We start from the raw sequence: 21,201 nt of genomic DNA, 5'->3' as shown, positions 1-21,201 counted from the left end.
TGGACGCTGGGAGAGCATATAAGCCACAATCCTCAGGAACTCCGAGAGTGTGTCAGCTACTGGTTATCAGCCACGTGCAAGTATAGGATGGAAGTGAAGGTCTGGTGGCTGTGGCTTTCTGCTGTACTTTATTACACACCACAGATCCTCCTGTATCTGTGAATATTATTATTTTTTTAGGCATGAATATGATTCTCTGTCCAGGCAAACATGGTTACATATACAGGGAAATGCCTTCCCTGCATTTACTTCCTGCTAATCTTGCATGGGCATTTCCTGCTCTCAAAGTAAATAGTAGGGGAAAATATTGTGTGGCTTTAATCTCTGTACAAAGGCAGTTCTGCCATTCAATTGTATACGTAATATGAGGTGTAATGAGCCGGGAGTGTGGTGGTGTGCACCAGAGACGTGCAGATCTAGGGAGGTTGCATGTAGCTTAGGCCTCACTTTTGGTATGAAGGTTATACACTAACGCAGGCCGCCACCTTTCTGTCTCTCCAGTCAGGTGATTCCAGCAGTGGGAGCATATTTAAGTTATTTATATCCTCAGCTTGTTGTGTTTTGGGTGTCAGACCAATGACAAACTTCCTCCTTCTTCTGTCTGTGATAATCTTTCTCTATGGGCAGCCTGGTGTCATCTGAGACGGGGAGATGACCTCTTACCAGCTGCTGCATTTCTGACCCTTACATAGCGCTCCCTTGTTATTGGCTACTTTACAGTGCTGGCCATGGTGTTCTGCCATAAACAGGAAATGCATGGGTGTCGTTTCTGTATGTTATGTCTACAGATCAGCTTCATTTAGTCCACCAAAGCAACCAGAAGTTGGCGTGCTTAAGTTATTGTGAAGATAATTGGGATGACGGTGATAGTTGGGCATTGCAGATGATGGGAGGCACCACGCGTGGAAGTGGGCGGAGCAGCTGTGACCAGAGAAAGAGAAGCCAATAAGAGTAGTGACCGTTGGGGGTATTGCTGGTCCCGGAGGTGACCATAGAATAAAGCACAGCTTCCCAGACTTTCTTGAAGCGTGACGCCCTATAGTATCAGCAGATGTTTCTCACAGCACACATAGGTCAAACGTTTCTTATTGAGAGATTCAGTAAAAAATATTAGATAAAGCAAATTATGATTACCTGTCATGCTCAGGGTCAGTTGTGTGGTGGCGGACAGGGTTGTGCTTCTGTTTGTCCATATATTTTATGATTGGCAGCGACACTCATATTAACCATAGATAATTTGATTTGGTCCTGGAGCACCAACCCATGGCGCCCAAGCAAGTGCCCCATGGCGCCCAGTTTGGGAACTACTGGATTAAAGCAATTACATTTCTCAGAGTTGACCTTGGTTAAAGTGGCTCCAGGTCATTGGACATGACCACAGTGCATAACCCTACCCCCGTCCCCCCTGTGCCTAAGCCTCCCCCTAATTCCACTACTTTACTGTTGGGATGCTGGCGCCAGGATTCTGATTGGTGTTGGGAATCTGGCGCATCCTGCACGCTGGTATTTCAACTGCATCCCGTTTCTGAACCTTGTGGTGCTAATAAGTCCATAAGACCTCTATCTGTCTATTACATGGTGTATTTTTTTTTTTTTTTTTTAAATTCCAAAACCTCTTACATAAATATTTTAATTGCACAACATAGACTACCCATTCTTCTCATATTAAATATAAAGTGATTTACCCCACCCAATCTGAAGCAGAGCAGAACAGCCATACAAAGCAACCTAGAAGCTTTCCAGATATCTGAGGCAGCCTGCGGCTCACAATATTGTGCATCTGATACTTGTAGTTCCATGGAAGCTGGACAGCGACCAGTTGCCCCGTACTGATATATACATTACAGCTTAGGCTGAGAGAAGTCTTGCGAGTCCCGTTTCCATGTCTCCTTCATCAGTATATTGTCTCCCCCCTGACAGCTGCAGTACAGCTAATAGGAGAAGACCACCGTGTTGTCTATTTGAGACTAATTGTTTTACAGCAGCCCTGAAGTGAGCCCTGGTTCCTGGCCAGCTATCTCACTACAGATCCCTACAATGAGCATATCAATAAGTGTACATTTGTCACAACAATATCTGCAATGTAAGAGGGATATTGTCCCTCTTCAATAACACCTTGTTTTTAAACGCCATATTTTTCTACCCAGCCCACCAATAGGTGTTTGTGTCAGGGTACAAAAGGGAAGTGAGTGCGCACGTATCAGTGTGAGCTGTCTCCGCTGATAAACAAGCGTCTCGTATTCCTGTAGTCACAGCTCGGGTTCTCAGCTCTTCTCTCTGCAGATTGGGAACATCTGCTGTGACTGGGGGACAGCTGGGAGCCTGGCCAGTACTTCAAGAAGAATTGTACCCATACAAGATATTAGTTACTGACTGGCTGATCTTCTCTGTAAGTTTCCCTAGTATAGCTGTCCATGGTTTCTGCTATTACGGCCAGAATTGTAATAAGCTGTTTCCTGTTCTAATCTATTCAGCAAGTTAGACTGATAACTGCGAGAGCTGCCTCATATACACTTTTTGTAATGGCTTAAATACACATTATTATCATTGTTTGGAAATCGGTTCCTCAGAAGGAATTTAGTTGACCCCCCACAAAATATTACTTAAGTTAGATGGAGATATGATAGATGGAAAGAAAAAAAACTAGATACTTATGAAGGCTTTGAGTCCTAAGAAACTCCTCTGTATCTGCACAGGGTGCAGTAGGCATTACCGCCGACCGCATGGCCGGTGGTTCAAATCCCGGCAGCCAGGCAATGGTAAATTCCGATGGTCAAAAGGTAAGTATCGCTAACCTAATTCTACCCCCTAACACTAACCCTCCCTTAGGGGTGCCTAACCCTAACATCCCCCCCCCCCCCCCCCTCCAAGTGCCTAAACCTAACACCCCCTTCCCCGCAGCCTAAACCTAAGTCTCTCGGGGGGTGCCTAACCCTAACCTCCCCCCAGGGGTGTTAGGCTGGTATAAAAGTTACAGAATAAATTAAGGACTATACTGGATATTACAGGATGGAAAATAATGGAATAGAGTATTTCTTCCTGATAATTTAGTACCAAAAAAAAAATATTTTTTTAGATTTGTTCTAAAAGAAAACCTTTTGGGGCTGATTCAGTTCCCCAACATCGGTGCTGTGTGCTGTTCCGGAACAGCAAATTGCGACATCCGGCATTGCAAGTTTTTTTCTGGCTCGCCATAGAGGTGTAAGGGAAAACTTGCCATGTTGGTACTATAGTAAATGGCCAATATATGCACAGCCAGCTGGCACATCACGCACAATTGGATTCACCCCTATGTGTCCTGAAAAAGAACAATATAAACTAAATGCTTTTTGTGGATCAGCTGAGCATGTGTAGTCTTCCTTCTAGCACCCTGCACCTGTCACAACCCTTGCAGTTCCTCTTTCCTGTCTGGAGTGTCACTCTCTGATCTGGTGCTTCTAGCACACACTGGTCTATGTTTGAGAAGTTTGTGGCATCAGCTGAGTGTGCTACAAGCACCAGAGCAGAGAGTGACAGGAAAGAGGAACTGCACAGGGTGTGACAGGTGCAGGGTCCTAGAAGGAACACTAAGGTGTGATTTGTGGTTTATTTGGACCACCTATATTTGATTTTCTTTGAGTGATTTTGTTTTCTCTTCTCTGAGAAATGTACTTATGATTTTTATCACATAGAGCAGTGGTTCCCAAACTATTTTGAATCATTGTGCTCTAGAGTATCAGCGTTGTTTTCACGGCATCCCTGAGTTTAAGTTTTGTTATTGAGTTTTTCAGAAAAAAAATGTAGTAAAGTGTAGTACATTGTGCTTACCTGCCATCCCCAGGTTCAGTTATATTGTGATGTACAGGTTTTCACTTCTGTTTGTTCACATATTTACATTACATTGACCACCAACCTGAGGCACCCCTGCAAGCGTCCTGAGGCACCCCAGGGTGCCACGGCACACCGTTTGGGAACCACTGCCATAGAGTGATGTATAGAAGAAATCTGTTTCCATTTGTGGTTTAACATCCTATTCCGCTTCTCTAAGGCTGGGGAACACACTGGAGTGACTGGCTTGTGAACAATGATTGTGCGTCCACACTGGACGACTTTAATGAACAACTGACCGATCGCTGATACGTCATTAATTAACAATGCACTGGTCGCTTGCGATTTCGCTAGGTTTGATTTGGCGTCCATTGTTGGTGACCGCGGGAATGCGCAATTATGCGTACATTCTTTGCGATTTAGTCGATATCTTGTTACGAAAAGGCATATCGCCGCGCCATCGCCCCTTTGTGTATGTGGCTTAAGATGCATGGGTGTATGTGTGCTCGGCACGCACATTTATTAGTTTTCTAAGGGAGCTTTTTTTATTTGCTTAATTATAACAATGAAGCACTGTATATATAATCTTGGTGTAATAATCCTATTTATATAGCGTATTTCTACAAAAGCCTTTGTAAAAAATCATGAACATAATACAGAAGTTCAGATTTGCAGAAAATACAGAAACAAAACATAATGTAGAGGTGAGGCAGCCATTTTAGGCCATCGATTTCAACAGCTCTCATCCTACCTACATGGGTACAATGAGGGGCAGCCATCCTGGGCACGCTACATAGCTTACACTGGACGGAATAGGTAATGTCTGGGCAAGACACATAATGGGGGCGATACAGAATACTAAAGTGATATACAGGATCCTTACAAAATTATCAGAGCCATTGTTCATCCTACCCACAAGAGTACCAGACGAGGCAGCCGTCTCTGGTGACACTACATAGGTTACAATGTGCAAAATAAGCAATGCATGAAAATAAGACATTCAGGGGTAAAATGGAAAACGGCTAATAAGGTACCCACTTGTTGCTCATCATGCCCATGTAAGTACCTGGCGAGGTAGCCGGTTGGGACGCACTACAAAGGATATAGTCGGCAAGAATAAAGTGTAAAAAACAGTGGGGAATTAAACCGAAAAGAAAAAATATAGAGCCACACTTCTAACATTTCCTGCCAACTCCCACCCCTTTCATAAAAAGTTTGGGGGTGGTTCAATTCTGCGTGCTGCTATTAGCGCCAGGAGGGAGCTCCCGGAGCTATTCAATTCTGCGCACTGGGGGTGAAAGGAGAAATCCTTTAAAGTGCTGGCCGCTTTCCGGCTTAACGCGGCGCTAACAGCCTCGCGGCCGGCACTTAAGTTGCGACAACTTAATTTATCCGACTTCTGTCAGACTAGTCGGACTAAACTGCAAGGTGAATTGAATAGCTCCAGGACCAACTTCCCATTGCTATTTGCTTCGCTCTTAATTGAATGGCCCCCTATATGTATGAACATCTGGAAAAAGTTCCACATGGCTGTTTAAATGACAGCGCCACCCTTGACATGTTTGTGTCGTACAAAATGTTTTGCCCATTGTTCTCTATTATGATGACTTCTTACGTTTAGTTTTCTGATCTTTTCTATACCACTACACTTATGACCTGTAACGTTGTGGATATTGTCTCCTACAGCCAGTCGCAGAGCCCATCCCAATATGCAGTTTTTGTCTGGGAACAAAGGAACATAACCGAGAGAAGAAGCCGGAAGAACTCATATCATGTGCAGATTGTGGAAACAGCGGTGAGTCTAGACGCAGATTTTAGTTCATTTGATCACATACAGTGGTTCCCTCCATTGTGTTTAGAAGACTGGTATAAAGTGCTTCAAACTAAAGGAGCACATCCACTAGACTATCTACTCCCTGTCCAATCTCTAATCTATTTTCCCGAGATTTTTTTCCCTTGAAATTTTATCTTTCAGTCTGAACGATTTGCAAATGATCTTTAATAGATCAAGTGAAATTGACCTGCATGTCCGGTTGACTGATGAGACGATCAAACGACCCACGGGAGAGCGCATCGTTGATCGTTAACGACCAAACACTGCACGATTTATAAACTATGTTTAAACGATTGAACGATAATGACGTCGTTATCGTTCAATCGCCTGCTAAAATCGTGTAGTGTAGTAGATGCCCCCCTTAAGCCCCACAATTGGTAAATTTCCCGTCTATCCTCTGCAGGTGCAGTTATCACCTAGCTAGCTTATATCAGTGTTTCTGTGGTGTAATACACTTTGCTAGCCACTTGGTGTCAGCCTGATAAAGGGAGAAGAAGCCTCATTGACTGCAGTCTGTACAGGACTTGGATCCCTGGGGAACATGAGAATATTGCAACAGTTTAACACCACACAGAAATGACAATATAATGCTTAGTTTGTAATTAATTGAGATAGGTAGCTTTTATATCTTTCCCAGTTTATAGAATTACGTGTTTTATATTGCTATATGTGCACCATTGGAGGTCTATGTTGTATACTTATACAATTACAGTATGATCTTGGGTTGCATAGGGGTTAATAATGAAAATACTCAGCATTGATGACACCGAGCAAATGAATCTTGTATGGTCTTTCCTGTTACTACGCACATTGCTGGGGATGAGAAATGGTCTCTCCCTGACACATCCCATAAGTGCCTTCTATGCTTCTGATTCCTGCTATCCTGCCTGCCAGGGGGTGGGTATATTTTGGCTGAGCGTGATGGCTTTGGCATTGCTAGTCTGACATTACCAGTCATCTAGTCCCATTTCTCACTATTTCCGGTCTGTCCACCTTCTCTGTAGAACATCTAGAAGGAGGCGTAATAATGAGGAATGTGAGCTGCTCCTTGTAGGGCCATGTGGTGGTTCCATTAGTGACCGTCCATATATTCTGAGCTCTGTGTGCTAATTTATCATGTAGTTAGGCTGGGTATCTCCCCTACCTGCATGACCGCTTAGGCTGCACCTTTTGTGCCTGAGAGGACATCTCTGTACATATTACCCTAGAACTGTTCTCACTGCCAGTTGGGCTGTGTGCTGGCTGTTCTGCTATTTTCTTGCTATGGAGGGTGATAAAAGAGGACATGTTAGGCAGGGCCGGTGCTAGGGTGTTCGACGTCCCCTTGCAAATGATAAATTTGCACCCTCCCTCCCATCTGATCTTGGCACTCTGGTGAGCGGATTTGAGCTCTTGTGTATGTCCCTTTGTTCAATTATTTGTCATCTACCAGCAAGGCCCAATCAGATGAAATCTGAAGCTGCTTGTACATCCGGAGGCACCAGCTAAAATGATCAATACTTAGCCTTATGTCTGATCACGGGACTTATAAATTAATTACTCATGACACTTTCAATGGTTAAAAGCATGTACGAGGTAACCCGCTCCTATTTGAATGGTACCCTTCCAAAATGTATATATTTGCAAATGAATCATTGACATAAAAATGATGTTGTGAGTGTGTGTGGTCTTACTCTTACCCCTTTTTAGGTCACCCGTCCTGTCTCAAGTTCTCTCCAGAACTCACAGTGCGAGTTAAAGCCCTGCGCTGGCAGTGTATCGAATGCAAGACCTGCAGTTCGTGCCGTGACCAGGGCAAAAATGCTGTAAGTCTTCCATCATTCTATACAAAATCTTAATGTGGACTGAATCCAAGAAAAACTGCATATAAGAGAAATTTGCCTGTAATCCTTTCTTTAGTAATGAATATTCTGTTCTACCATGTCAGGCTTTAGTGACTGCCATATTGTTCTGAAAATAGGCAGTACTTAGCTTTATTAGGTATGTATGAGTGTTAGCTCTGATTATAATCACAACAATTGTCACTTATAATATAAGTTTTGTTATTAAAGGTTGGAAAAATTTAATCTGTTGTCGCCTACATTTATTCAAGCTATGTATGTTGTATGCGTTTTTGCTGAAATATGGCAGTATACAGTGAGCAATGTCTTCATGATTTTCTAAATAAGTAGTGTTCCCAACATTATAGCATATCAAAATATTGTCTTTAGTTTAATTTCGCTTTACAAAACCAGGATCTGCAGAATATTGGGTTTGATTTTTATACCTTTGCTTCCAGGACAATATGCTATTCTGTGACTCATGTGACCGTGGGTTTCACATGGAGTGCTGCGAGCCGCCTCTCACCAGAATGCCGAAAGGTAACATCGAGCCCATTGTGCTGTTCTATGTCCCTTCCAACTTTACTATACTGCCATGATTATAGTGCACTCACAATTGGCTGTGTCTCGATTTGGCTTTGTATTCCCAATCTTGAGCCACCTACTCTATTCCCCTTCCTCACTAACCTCCCCTCCGTTCCCAGGCATGTGGATATGTCAGATATGTCGACCCCGGAAGAAAGGTAGGAAGTTACTTCACAAGAAGGCAGCACAGATCCGCAAACGTTACACTAACCCCATTGGGCGCCCTAAGAATCGTTTAAAGAAGCCGAATACAACGTAAGTGTACCACAGTCTTTATGTATTGGAACAGATACACACTGATCACTAGATTATCACTACTTAGGAGGCCTTCGCTTACAACTTGATGATTATTCTACTTTGTAGGGCTAAAGCCCCTTTTGGAAAAGGACGTGGCAGCCAAGGAAGAGGGAGGAAGCGCAAGTTGTCCTCTTGTACGTCATCGTCGGAGGAGGATGGCAGGAGTTCCGAGCCCTCACGTGATACTGCGGTACCGTTTAATAAGAAGACAAAAGGTCTTATCGATGGGCTGACAAAGTTCTTCACCCCCTCTCCTGATGGCCGCAAGGCGCGAGCAGAGGCGTTGGACTATTCGTTACAGCGTTCACGCAAGAGGGGACCACGGAAGTCTGGACAGACAGACTGGGGTAAGCGACTGTGTTAATACTTTATAGTGCTTACATGGTGATGGTTTGTGTACAATACTATTAAATGTGTTGCCCCAAATTTTGCAAACTGTGCGTCTTAAGTGTCTTTAATTTGTAGCCTCATTGTAGTGACGTGCTTTTATTGTCTATCCTGGCACGGGTGTGTTGGAGCGCAAAATGGGGATAATTCAGAGGTGGCTGCAGCTGCTACTGCGCCTTTATTGCCACGACCAATGGGCGTCCTTTTGAAATGCCCATGGGCTGCTGCGCAAATACACAGGTGTTCATACAAAGACCTTATTGGCGGACTATCGAACATTGCACCTGCCCATGGCAAACGCAGGGTGACCATGGCCATCTGTGTCAGTGGAACTGCATTTTTAGAAGCTGTTACGACACCTGTCAGCCACCTCCCCAGTTTACACCCAGAAACGCCAATGAAAATATCATGGTTCTCCATTCAGTTTATATCTGCGTCCCTGGTGGTAACCATCAGGATGCATGTGCGGTGCGCCTCGGATGAATACACAGATAGAAGCCCCTGATGCTTTCCCCGCCTCAGAACCACCCGCTATGTGTTCATAGTGCATGTGCCGCTCTTAATTTGGAATCGGTATGAAATACCGCCGGCCGACAAAAGCAGAGTGCCCGGCAGCGGAAGCCCAACAGCGCTGGAAATCCTGATCGTAGCTAAGGTAAGTATAAACTAACCTAACCCTAACCCTCCTTAGGGGTGCCTAACCATAACCTTCCCCGCTGCCTAAACCTAGGGTACCCCCCCTCCCCCCCGGATACCCTAAAACTAACCCTCCGCCCCCCCCTTCGATCGGGATGCCGGTCTCCCCACGTTTGGGAAATGACAGGCGTCTATATAGACTGGAAGCCAGCTGTTGGGATTTCGGCAGCCGGCTTCCCGATTGTATACCCTTTATTTTGTTTGTGTGCTAAATAGTTTTGTGTTTACTACATTGCCTTTTAGTAATTATTTTATTTGTGTAAATTTTGCCTTACTGGAATAAAAGATTTAATATTGATGACCGTGACCATAACGGAGAGCAGAATGAATGAATATGTAGGGCCTAATTCCGAGGTGGACGCGTCTTTATGCGAATGCCACAACTGATTCTGTTCATATTGAGGTGCCCACTCGCAGAGGCACTAATCCATCTCTCTGCGTCACCATGGAAAGTTGCACCAAACCCCATGCAGGGGCAGTTTCTTTGTGTGAACTTGGCATCCTGTGTCAGCACTACTGTGTCTTTAGATGCGACACACCCGTATCTATCTAACCTCCCCTCTGTTATCTCCCCAGTAACGCCCACTGAAATCCTTGTGCGTGCAACATCAGCACTGCGTCCACCCCTGGATCAGGCCCCCGTAGTCTTTGGTCGTTGCATTCTCTAAGTTTAACAACATTTTTTCTTTTTTTCATTACCAGACAATCAGGACGGTTGGGATTGCAAAGGTGATGGGGAAGAGCGGCTTGGAATGGTTTCTGAAAAAGAAATGGAACTGTTTGAAGATATCCAGCAGCAGGCACTGCAGGTAAGAGCTCCTCTACCATCCCAGGGAGATGCTGCCCACTCCTTTGTTCCCACATGAAGGATGGCAGGCGGCTGCTTGGTCCATCCCTCCCCTGTTGCTTGATGGCACAGTCCACTGCTACCCCCTAACCACTCTGTTTTACGTTCATTTTCATTCTTGAGTCCCACAATCTTGAGAGATGACTTGTAGCCTACTTTTTGGAGATGGGTGTAAATGTCTGAGTACTCAGAAGCGTTAATGGATTTCTATAATGAGCACCCTGTGGTCATCGGCTATGTTTCTTTACTATGATGGCAATGCAAACAACTATTGGAGTGCCATAAGTTTGCCTCCGCTAAAACATTTCACCCTGAATATACGTCACAATTCGGAAGGTTTGTAGATTGGTCGCAGATCTAGACCAGACTTGTTCCTACATGGTCCGACATTATACATGGAGAGAATTTCTGTTGAGGGAACTTAATGGAACAGCTCCTATTTTAAATTAGCATTCAATATTTCGTTGTGTCATTGAGCAAATCCATAGTATTTCCTGTGGTTGCCCAATGGTCTTCAGTTCAAAGCACTGTTTCCAATATGATTTCGGTAAACATGGTTATGGGCCAGAAAGTTCATGGTGGTGGTCTGGGCTATATGATCAGGCCCCCAAAGGAATAGTGCCTTAAAGAGCAACACTACAGTTACCCAAATTAGGTCCACCTCTACATAGATGGTATGGGCAACTTGTTTACGTTATCTCTTGGGCTGGTGGAACATAATATATTGCCTATGGTTTTGTACATTCTTGTGCTGCAGATCTTATGTCGGGGGTCCCCATTCCAAATTTAGGCCATTCTCACTATTGACCATTGACACTTCCCGACCCTTGGGGGAAGGGGGGGAATAATTTCTGTTTTGTGTGCTCTAAGTAATAGACGCCAACTGAGCAATTCACTTGTTGCTCTGATCGGGCGTGACTGCCAGAGGCGTCCATTAATTTCTCGCCTATGTCGCGCCCAATGCACCTAGTGTTGCAGTGTAAAGTGGTTAAACCCATCTGGAATCCTGGTTAGAGCAGACTCTTTGCCGATTTCTACTCGCCACCTCAGGAAGGTGAGCAGAAATATGGCGCCTGCAACATTCGTGCCCGCCTGCAGCGATTAATTGAATATCGCGATGGGAGCTGCAACCACGCTGAAACAATTGAATTGCAAAAAGTAGCTCAATGGGAAGTACCACAAAAACGAAAACACAAACTGCGCAGATAAGTGACTTTAAATCAAGGATTCCCAAACAGTGTGTCTGATCATTAATGTGGCACTAGAATTTGAGTGTAACAAACAAAAACTACTTGTACAACATCTAAGTCTATTCAGTGATCGCAGAATACGTGCTATAGCGAGTATTTACACGCTACAGGCACTAAGTGACCCAGTTTTTAAATATGACCAGGTCTAACAGGACTCACTATGTGTGCTGCAGCTGCTGGCCCAATAACATCCCTCAGCATCTCCCAACCAATGACTGCGGGTATTAGCGTCTCCTCAACCAATCAACGTGACCTCCACCTCCCGGTCACGTGATGGCACCAGGCTCTCTCTCCTCGTGGATCCCTGAGGCGGAACTGAGCTGCCATTTTCCCCTAGCAGCTGCCGTATCATGTGCCGCATGGGGAGACCATGTTTCCCCAGGGCCTCCATGCTCAGGTCTGCAGCTTGGTGACGCCGGATCTTTCTCCTGCCAGGCCCAATTCTTTTCATGTCAGATTCCAGCCCGGAGCTGCCATGTCTGGCCAGAGCATCGCAGCCTGCAAGGCCGCCACCCACGAGATCATGGGCCCCTAAGAAGAAGCACCTGGACTGTGAGTAGGCCACATCCTGTGTTAATCCGTTCCCAATGTATTATCTGTGGCTGTGTGTGGTTATCACTGAGCTGTCATTTAGGTTCACATAACATTATTAATAATCTAGGTGTGACATCAGTGCTGCCATTCACATTCATTCAGCTCTGTTAGAAGTTCTTCAGGATAACTGTGTTCAGTAAAACTTTTCTGTGTATAACTTGTTCACCTTGGTCCATGCAATGTAATTCCACTAAGCTGAGATAATGGAATGTGAATACATGTGAAATAAGGATGAATAGATGCATTCTGTGATATACTATTGATAGAGCTTGATTTTCTGTAAAGTGCAACAGTCGTTTGCCTATCACCCCAAACAGACAGTCACAGCCAGATAAAGAACAGTAGGCTTATTATATTGTGAAACGAATCATACACTGCCAAATGGAAATCTATATAAATCACTGTAGACGACAATATTTGTAGCCACAGTAGCACCCATTGGGGCATCTTTACTTTGAGAGCAACATATAGTAACATATTTACCAAGCTACTTCTGCGCTTAAAATATGCAGATATATGACCATGCAATGTGCATGCTTGGTCGAACAGCAGCTATGTAGTCAGCATCCCGGTGTGTGGGATGCCGACGGTCGAAATACCAGCGCCGGGATCCCGACAGTGTCTGGATCCCGGCTCCGGCATCCCGAAGGCTCCCCGGGGGCGACTTGGGGCTAGGCACCCTCACGCACCCCCCCCCGCCCCACCCCCCTCTCCCTGGGAGACTTAGCGTTAGGCTGCAGGGAAGGGGGCGGTTAGGTTTAGGTACTTGTTTGGTGGGGGTTAGGCCCCTCTATAGGAGGGTTAGAGTAGGGAATTAGGTTAGCGATACTTACCAAAAAGAACGATCAGGATCTTCACCCCTGTCAGGATTAGAACCACTGGCCATGCGGCCGACGGTAAATCATACTGATTCCTTTAATACCCATTTCCCTTAGACTGGCTGTTAAATTAGTTGTTAGTGCGGGTTAAGATGGATACACACCTGGCTGACTAGCACTGTTTCAACTGCTGCCTGCCCTCTCCCCCCATATGTGATGGGACCCAGAAACAGCGAAGTAGGACAACATTGTTTTTTTTAAAGTGAGTGGTCCCCGGGACCCACACTTTATTTAATTTAGCGCGATCACTGCTATTTTAGATCTATCTTTATGCTTGTAGTCTGTCTGCGCAGTGTGTCATTACAAAGGCAGTGAGCTGTTAGTAAGTCGGGGAGGGAGGGGTTTGGCTGGTTGGTGAAAATGTTTTAATGTTGTGTAGACTGCAGTTTCTATAATGCACATTGTTACGTGGATTTCCTAATCGAGCTCTTTCTTCATTAAATCAGTATAAGGTCTTTTCTAAAATGCAATCTTATTCATTTTTTTTTTTCCCCTGCAATTAGTGCTTATAGCTGGTATAGTTCCACTCCAATACAGAATGCTCCCAATAAGATTCTCAGAGCCACGTGTATCTTCCATAGGTCATTTCAGCACTTCTATATCTCAGAGCTCACAGAACAGGCCATTTATCTAATGTCCCCAATTCTGCCCTCTGTGTACAGTGCAATGCTGTACCCAAGGAGTGTATCCTGCAGCCAGTTGTGTGGCTGCAGTTTCTGGGTACTTGGTCACTTCTCCGGTATCCATCGGGTTAAGTGTCCCTGTGGCTGATCACAGGTGTGATTATACCCACAGGAGAACCCTGCACTACCGTCACCTAGGCACAGGTAGGAGGGGGAGGGAGCAGGGAGGACAGAGCCCAGGGGAAGGAAGAGACAAACAAGTGCAACAATCACAGGATTAAAAAATGGGAGGTGTGTAAAAGCTCCTCGGGAGCCCACGACCCCTGTTCAGATAATCCCTGAGCCATGTGTAAGCAGTTATATTGGAGTCCTGGGACTACTCTGACCCTGGGCATTCAGCTGGAGGAAGGTTTGGGGAGAGAAGGCAGAAACCAGTCACACGCCGCTCAGGTCAGTGAGTCTCTTATCATATGGCTCCGACATATAATGCAACCTGTTAGTTATTGCTGCTGATGCTCGCCGGGCATACATTATTTTAAAACGGCGTTGCTATCAAAGGCAATTTCCTAAAATGCTTAATGAACTGCAGGAACTGTTTTAACCCTTGAAATTACTTTTTGTAATTCTCATCCATTACTAGTGAAGGTCTTTAGCATTGCTTGTATGTAACCTCTCATATCTGCCTTGTAGAGAGACTTTCTCAGTAATTATTATAAGTTGTGTAACGACGTCCAGCTGAGCTGTACATAGAAATAGGGGAACATAGGATTTGCTTTCCCGACACAAATTGCATCTCTGCGCGATGTTTTCTTGTGAACTGATTTTGGTTATTGGTTTCTATTGCAGAGAGTTGGTGTAAGTGGCCCCCCTGACCCGCAAGTGCGCTGCCCATCAGTCATAGAATTTGGAAAATACGAGATTCAGACGTGGTACTCTTCTCCGTACCCACAGGAGTACACGAGGTGAGATAGTCTATAGCCCAAAATGGGCTGAAAGTGCCTTTTTTTTTTTTTTCCCTGCCCTTCTAATAAAGGTTATTTAAAGTATATGTTAATTTTGCATTCAGCATACATGACACTGCACTACACTACTCTGCACCTAATGGTATACACCGTCTCAGTGCACAGTGCCAGAAGCAAAGTTATTATGCCCAGGTGTCCTGTGACATTCATTACATAACACATTGATAAAGCAGTGTTCTCACCCAGAAATTCCCCAAAGCTGGGCAGCATCACGTGGCATCTGGGGTGGGGGACAGTGTGGAATAGGGGAGGAGGGGTCCGAACCCAATCGCAGGAGACAGGCAGGAGCCCACCACTCAGCCGACAAGCTCCAGGCAGCTGAGGGGGAGACTGTGAGTCTGCAATGCCTGCAGGCCACTTCCAATGCAGGGTGGGCTGGGACCCAAATTAAAGGGGGTGGCTGGGATCCTCCAGTGGGCACATCTGCTGACCACTGCATCCCCTGCTGGTCGGTGCAAGTGCACTCTGCAAGCTGGGCGGAGTAAGTATTATTATGGGCTTAGCGCCCTTCACAAAGGCCCTGGGGAAAACACTGGATAAAGTATGACTGCTGACATGTACTGTAAATGGATTATGTGCCACGCACCAAAGAATTGTGTTCCACCACTAATCCCTCTTCACTGACCCGCTCCTCATACTGCATAACTTGCACCAAGTATAGTGTTAATATACATCATTGCTCATCTCGCTGTAACAGCATATGTTCTTCTGTCTCTCTGATTCAGGCTCCCCAAGTTATACCTGTGCGAATTCTGTCTCCGTTACATGAAGAGTCAGAACATGCTACAGCAGCACATGAAGAAATGTGGCTGGTTCCACCCGCCTGCCAACGAAATCTATCGCAAGGACAACCTCTCTGTCTTTGAGGTAAGTGGGGCAGTGACAGATTGCATATCCCCCTATCCCAGCAGCTGTCTGCTTTCCTATCTGCTCTGGAACCTTCCTGTCCTTTCTGTGATTGTTACCCATGTCACATAACATCGCTCTGTCCCACTCTTCCTTGTTCGCCAACACAGCCAGTCTCCAATTACTGGCATTAATGTTCAAAGTGATGATCCTGTCACAATGGAAATGGCACTAAAAGAGCCGCTAAATAAAACAATATAGACCGGTGCGCACATAACTATGCACAATTGTGTAGTGCTTCTAAATCATTTTCCTCCTGAGTACCCCCTGACAGCCCATTTGTATTATTTGTACCGCAAAACCTTTATAATGAATATAATTGCCATAAAGTGTTTAGGCGGCACTACATTAGAGCAATAAATGTGCTAAAAACAAAATTCTTTATAAAAAATTACGCAAGGATAGAATGAATTGTACATGGGTTGGGTATGAAATTCCAGCGGCTCAATAGCCGTTTCGCCGCCTATCTTAAGTCCCTTGTCGGGCTTCTGCTGTCGGGATATAGACCAGCGGCATTTAGTCCGTTGGTCTGTAAACTACATCCCCAGCACATATATAGATTTCTCACATATTATAAGTTATGTAAAATTGACAATAAAACTATAGCGCAAATGTGCTCACTTTTCCAGAGATACAGGGATGGACATCTTCGTTTTGTTATCAGGGTCCTATTGTGAGACCCCTAGGACGCTGCTTTCCAATTAACACCTGGATGTCCTGGCCCATCATTACAGAAATGCCCCTGGGGGTACTATACTGTGGCACATAGCAACTGGTCACTAATATGACGAGGTTCCCTAGTGCAGTTTAGAGAGAGAAGGCAAATTTCTGGTTGCTATGGGTTACAGCACTCTGTAGCTGAATAGAACAAGCACCTCTTACCAAATTGGGTGGAAGGTATTCTCCGATACAGTGATGTAATTAGAGCAGCATTGCCATTTTTACATTACAAAAGCCTTTATTGTGAGTAACTTGTTCTGGTGAAGGCAACAAAGGTCTAAAGATGATATAATTATGGTTGTATCACTCTACACGCTTTGGCTTATCCCATGCAATTTGCACTGTACGTGCTTCCATTAGCAGAAATAATCAGACGTGGCCTATAACGTGTAGCAGCCATTCTTATCACTAACCAGCCGTCCCTTTCACATAACACCCAGGCCTGAGTCTCAGCCAGAAGCAGCCGTGTCTTTTGCTGCTGTATCGTCAGCAGCTTTCTGCTGATGCCACTACAGAGCCCTTCCCTGGTGCACAGCCCAGTGTCCAAATGTGCAAGTGCTGGGACATCCACTTTGAGCGTCTTTAGACGCCACCATGGAAACTTGCACCAGCCCTATGCTATGTGTAGATTCTCCGTCTGAGTATGGCCTCCAATGTGAGTGATGAAGCGTTGTTGTGTGTAATCACTTCCAGCATCACACCCGCTTACTCCCATAAGATGCTGCATCTATGTGCTCCTGATTAGCCACCTTCCTGTCACCGCCCTGGAACTCCCTATACATTACAGACACCATATTTACTAAAATTAGAGTTTTTAGAAGTGGAGATGTTGCCATAGCAACCAATCGGATTCTATTTAACATTTAACTAGCACCTTCTAGTAGATAATAGCTAGAATTTGGTTGCTATTGGCAACATCTCCACTTCTAAAAACTCACTTTAGTAAATATACCCCCATGCGTCTGACTTTGCACTGCGGGACGTCTGAATCCGTACAGTCGGGACGCAGGCACAATAGAAAAACATTCCTCCAATGCTTCAGACATCGGCAGTCCGTGCGACTCAGATTTCTGTCCCCTTCTCTGGCTGCCTTTAAGATGCCAAGTCTCTTGTGATTGGCTATGCAGGGTTTTGCAAGCCAATATTCTAGGTACTCGAGGCAACTTCTGATTCCTGATGGGGGGTATCCACTTAGCGATATACAAAAGACAGCACGATTGCGACATTGCAATCGTGCTGTCGTTTGTTTAGCTAGTGATGCGCTAGGACTGAACGTTCACTCGTTCAGTCCCGGCACATGCAGAACCTGACGAAATCGTCAGGTTGACCGGCATGTATGGGCGATGTCTGATGTCAGAAGCGACCCGCGGGCACGAGCATCGCGGGTTGCTTCCGTCCAAAACATCCCCAATGCATGCGCGATTTGCAAGCGATTGCACGATAACGACATCGTTATCGTGCAATCGCTTGCTTAAATCGCTTAGTGGATATCCCCCATTACACTCTCGCTTGATCCGCGGATGAGGAACTGTTAGCACTACTTAGAATCTCCCTGACATTATTTGGAGGTTGAGCCTTTAGCTTTGTGACCCGGACTGCCAGGAACCTCGCGCTATCAGAGAGGCCTCTGCACCAGAAACCTTCAGTAACTCACCTGTTTATTCCAGCATTTTGTTTATGCCCCTTTATTGCTCTTTCAGGACCAAATACTTAGCTATTTTCTGTAGTCTGTTAATCCATTTTATAATTGTAACTTCTGTTTTGTTTGTTTTTAACCTGCCAACATAAAGAACGGAGTGTACATTTGGGAGAAAAGTGCTATATAAGTTGTGTTGATGCTGATTATTACTATTGTCATTCTGTCTTCAGGTGGATGGAAAGGTGAGCACGATCTACTGCCAAAACCTCTGCCTTCTGGCCAAGCTCTTCCTCGACCACAAGACCCTGTATTATGATGTGGAACCCTTCCTCTTCTATGTGTTAACTCAGAATGACGCTAAAGGTTGTCACCTGGTTGGATATTTCTCCAAGGTGAGCTGATGGCTCTGCCCGCTGGGCACCTGTCTCCTGTTGGTGAGAAGGAGCGGCCCCTTACTCAGCTTTTTTTTTTTGTTTGTTTTTTTGGAAATAGGTTACGCAGATTTGTTTTTTCTACTTCAGGGTCCATAGGGGGTCCACAGGGTTGACCTTGGGGGTATAGGTTGGGAACCAAATCCGGGCACCACGCAGTTAAAGCTTTTAGCTCCCAGGATGCACTGGGTCCACTCTCCCTATAACCCCACCCCCAAGCCAGAGGCACCTCAGTTTAAGTTGGTGCCCGGCCGGAGTCGGGTCACCGTTAGCGCAGGGGGAGCTGATTAGCAGCCCCTAAGCTTATTTTATTTTTTTAGGGACAAAGTTTTTTCCATGGACTTTGGACTCTTCAGAGCGGCAGCGTCGGACTGTCCATAGGACGTCTAAGCTGCCGCTCCGTCACCCCGCTGGCGCTGAGACGCCAGTACAGATCTGGGGATCTCAGCGGGACCCCAGAGTCTGTACTAGCCGGACTCTGCGGGCGCCCAGGACTGCTGCCGGATCCACGGGGAGCAGGTAAGGTCGCGGATCACCGCTTGCGGTGATCCGCGCATTTCAAATGCAGTCCTGTGCCTCCGGTCTCAGGGGACAGACCGGAGGCGCCGGCAGTGGCGGCGGGCCCCCCATACCCCGTGTGTCCACTAGACCACCAGGGACTTAACGATCGGTGCAGGGAGCCGGCGTCCCGGGGGTTAATTGCCGGCCAGGGGAGGCAGCCTTCCCTGTTACAGCGGCTCCTCCCCTCAGCTCAGCGCGCCTTTCAGTATCCATAGTCTAGCGTCGCTGAGCTGCTTCCTCCGCGGGCCACGCTTCCTCTGAGGTCTCCAGCGGCCATTTTATCTCTGTGGTGCAGCAGAAATCTCTCAGGATGGCAGTTGGTCCAGTCCCCCTGCGTACCTCACCATCAGGTCAATGTACACAGCGCTGTAGCCTTCCCAGACACTGAATCTGGGCAGTTGAATGCAGTGTAATAGTGCAGTATATTATATGACATGTTTATGTATATATGTGTATATCTGCATTGTATGTGACTTATGCTAGTGCTGACTGTACTTTATTCTCTCACCTGTCAGTGTATATCTATCCCTTTTCTTTATCTGCCCTAATACAGCTGTACTTAGGGTGGTTCTGAGACCTCACATTTATATACTTGTTAATATTTGTGTGGTTTGTCACATACTGTTGCGTGCTGCGCGTTGCCATATTTTAGATGGAACTGTGTGTTGCATACGCTGAAAATGGGTCCCTGCAGCTAATTTTTGGCATCAGTCAGGACCAGTATAGTGCTGCTTAATATTTCCGCCAAGATGGGTCAGATATGTCTGACCAGGAGATAGAGCGTTATACTGCACCCATTTTTACTATCCTGCAAGTCATGTGCTGCAGGTGTTAGTGCGGAGGATTTGACTCATAAAGGGTTCTGTATGTGGCGTCATCTGGTGCCGGCCTCTTTCACGACCCCCTTGGGCGGTTTGTTTTCTCGGGATCCTCTCAATTGCGGATCGCCGGGCGGGCCCCATTGTTGTACCTCACTTGGGGTTACTTCACCATACTGCCCTTTTCATCTCAGGGTATCTCGCAGCTTCTTGCTCTCTTCCCCTGTGACACAGACTACCGCTCCCTGCAGGGGTTTTTCGCAGTATATGAATTCCCCCTGGTGCCACAATAGTCTGTCATTCCCCTTGCAGGGATTACCACAACAGCCACCCTGGGTGGATGTCGTTTTCTACGAAACGCTAATTGGCGTGGTTGACGCCCTGTGGTTACTTCCCAGTTGGCTCTGCCGTGAACTGGGTACTGTTTGGGGCTCTTTCCCTCTTACACGGGGGGAAGCCTATTTCAGGTATTATTATCCCTGCTTTAGGGCTGGTAGCAGGTCCATTCTGGTTAGAGTGAATGTTGACCTGCACCTGTATCATACACCCTCAGTATTGCGTGCCTTCGGGTTCCCTGTTGCTGACTAGCGGGTGGATCGCATAGCGGGACTCTGGCTGTTGCCAGATAGGAGGTGTTACAACAGTGTTTGGCCTCCTGTCCCAAATTCCCTGAGGGTCATCACGAGCCCCTCCTGGGGGGGATGGGCGTGTTGCTCGTCTGATTACAGACGTTACTACGCCTCCCATTCCTGCGTGGTCGGATTCTTCGGATCCGTAGGTGGTAACTCTGCCTGAAATCAGTATACTTGCTTTCAGGAGTTGTTACCCATCCTACCATGGCTATAGCATGGTTGGTTAATACTATTGCATATTGGGTTGATGCATTTGTAACGTTTTTTCCCCTCCAACACGTCGGGGGTTCAAATGTATTTGGTCGCTCACGTAATATATGCTGTTGTCATAGGTGGAAATGCCTATATTGGATACCAGTCTCCTAACTTTCAGAGTTCCGGCTGCGACTGTATCCTCCGTAATACCCTATGGCTGCGCTCTGGGAATGCAGAGGTGCAGATACCATCTTTAGGGTTGATATTGTTTGGTCCTGACCTTGACAAGATTGTAGTAACATTGGCAGTATTACTAACGACAAGTTTACCGCTTTCAGCTATGCCCACTACAAGGCCTCAGACTAAGTCTGTTAAGTCTTTTTTGTCCTCTGGGTCAGCCTAAAGGTCTGTTTCTTCGTAGACTGTCGGCATCTACAAGGGCCGACATATCCAGTACCGAGCAGGCCTGGACTGCCAGCCGATCCTGCTTCTGAACCTACGGATATCTCTTCAGTCTGACGGGACAGGCCTACAACTGGGAGATACCGATTTTCTCAGTTCGCCCGGTATTAGTGTCAAGTTGCCGCGGCTACGTGGGTAGGAGGGTACGCCCTCTTTACAAGGGCCTTACAGATCCAGAAAGCTATGCAGTTGTTGCG

The 21,201-nt window shown here is 46.0% G+C and overlaps 1 protein-coding gene across 2 annotated transcripts in view; it reads left to right on the top strand.

Annotated features, from left to right (window-relative positions):
• Nucleotides 1-21,201, top strand: part of KAT6A (lysine acetyltransferase 6A) — a 68,185-nt gene that overhangs the window by 24,145 nt on the left and 22,839 nt on the right. For both annotated transcript variants that reach the window (XM_088455869.1, XM_088455868.1), the window contains exons 3-11: nt 5,494-5,602; nt 7,331-7,446; nt 7,920-8,001; nt 8,166-8,301; nt 8,410-8,690; nt 10,129-10,235; nt 14,465-14,580; nt 15,366-15,507; nt 18,136-18,297. In XM_088455869.1, the coding sequence (XP_088311995.1) occupies nt 5,494-5,602; nt 7,331-7,446; nt 7,920-8,001; nt 8,166-8,301; nt 8,410-8,690; nt 10,129-10,235; nt 14,465-14,580; nt 15,366-15,507; nt 18,136-18,297 (1,251 nt within the window). The remainder of the gene's footprint in view (nt 1-5,493; nt 5,603-7,330; nt 7,447-7,919; nt 8,002-8,165; nt 8,302-8,409; nt 8,691-10,128; nt 10,236-14,464; nt 14,581-15,365; nt 15,508-18,135; nt 18,298-21,201) is intronic.

The sequence above is a fragment of the Taudactylus pleione genome, unplaced genomic scaffold (assembly GCF_031769625.1).
Source record: "Taudactylus pleione unplaced genomic scaffold, aTauple2 ptg000676l, whole genome shotgun sequence".
In the NCBI taxonomy this organism is placed as follows: domain Eukaryota; kingdom Metazoa; phylum Chordata; class Amphibia; order Anura; family Myobatrachidae; genus Taudactylus; species Taudactylus pleione.
This window is presented reverse-complemented; position numbering and strand designations above follow the sequence as displayed.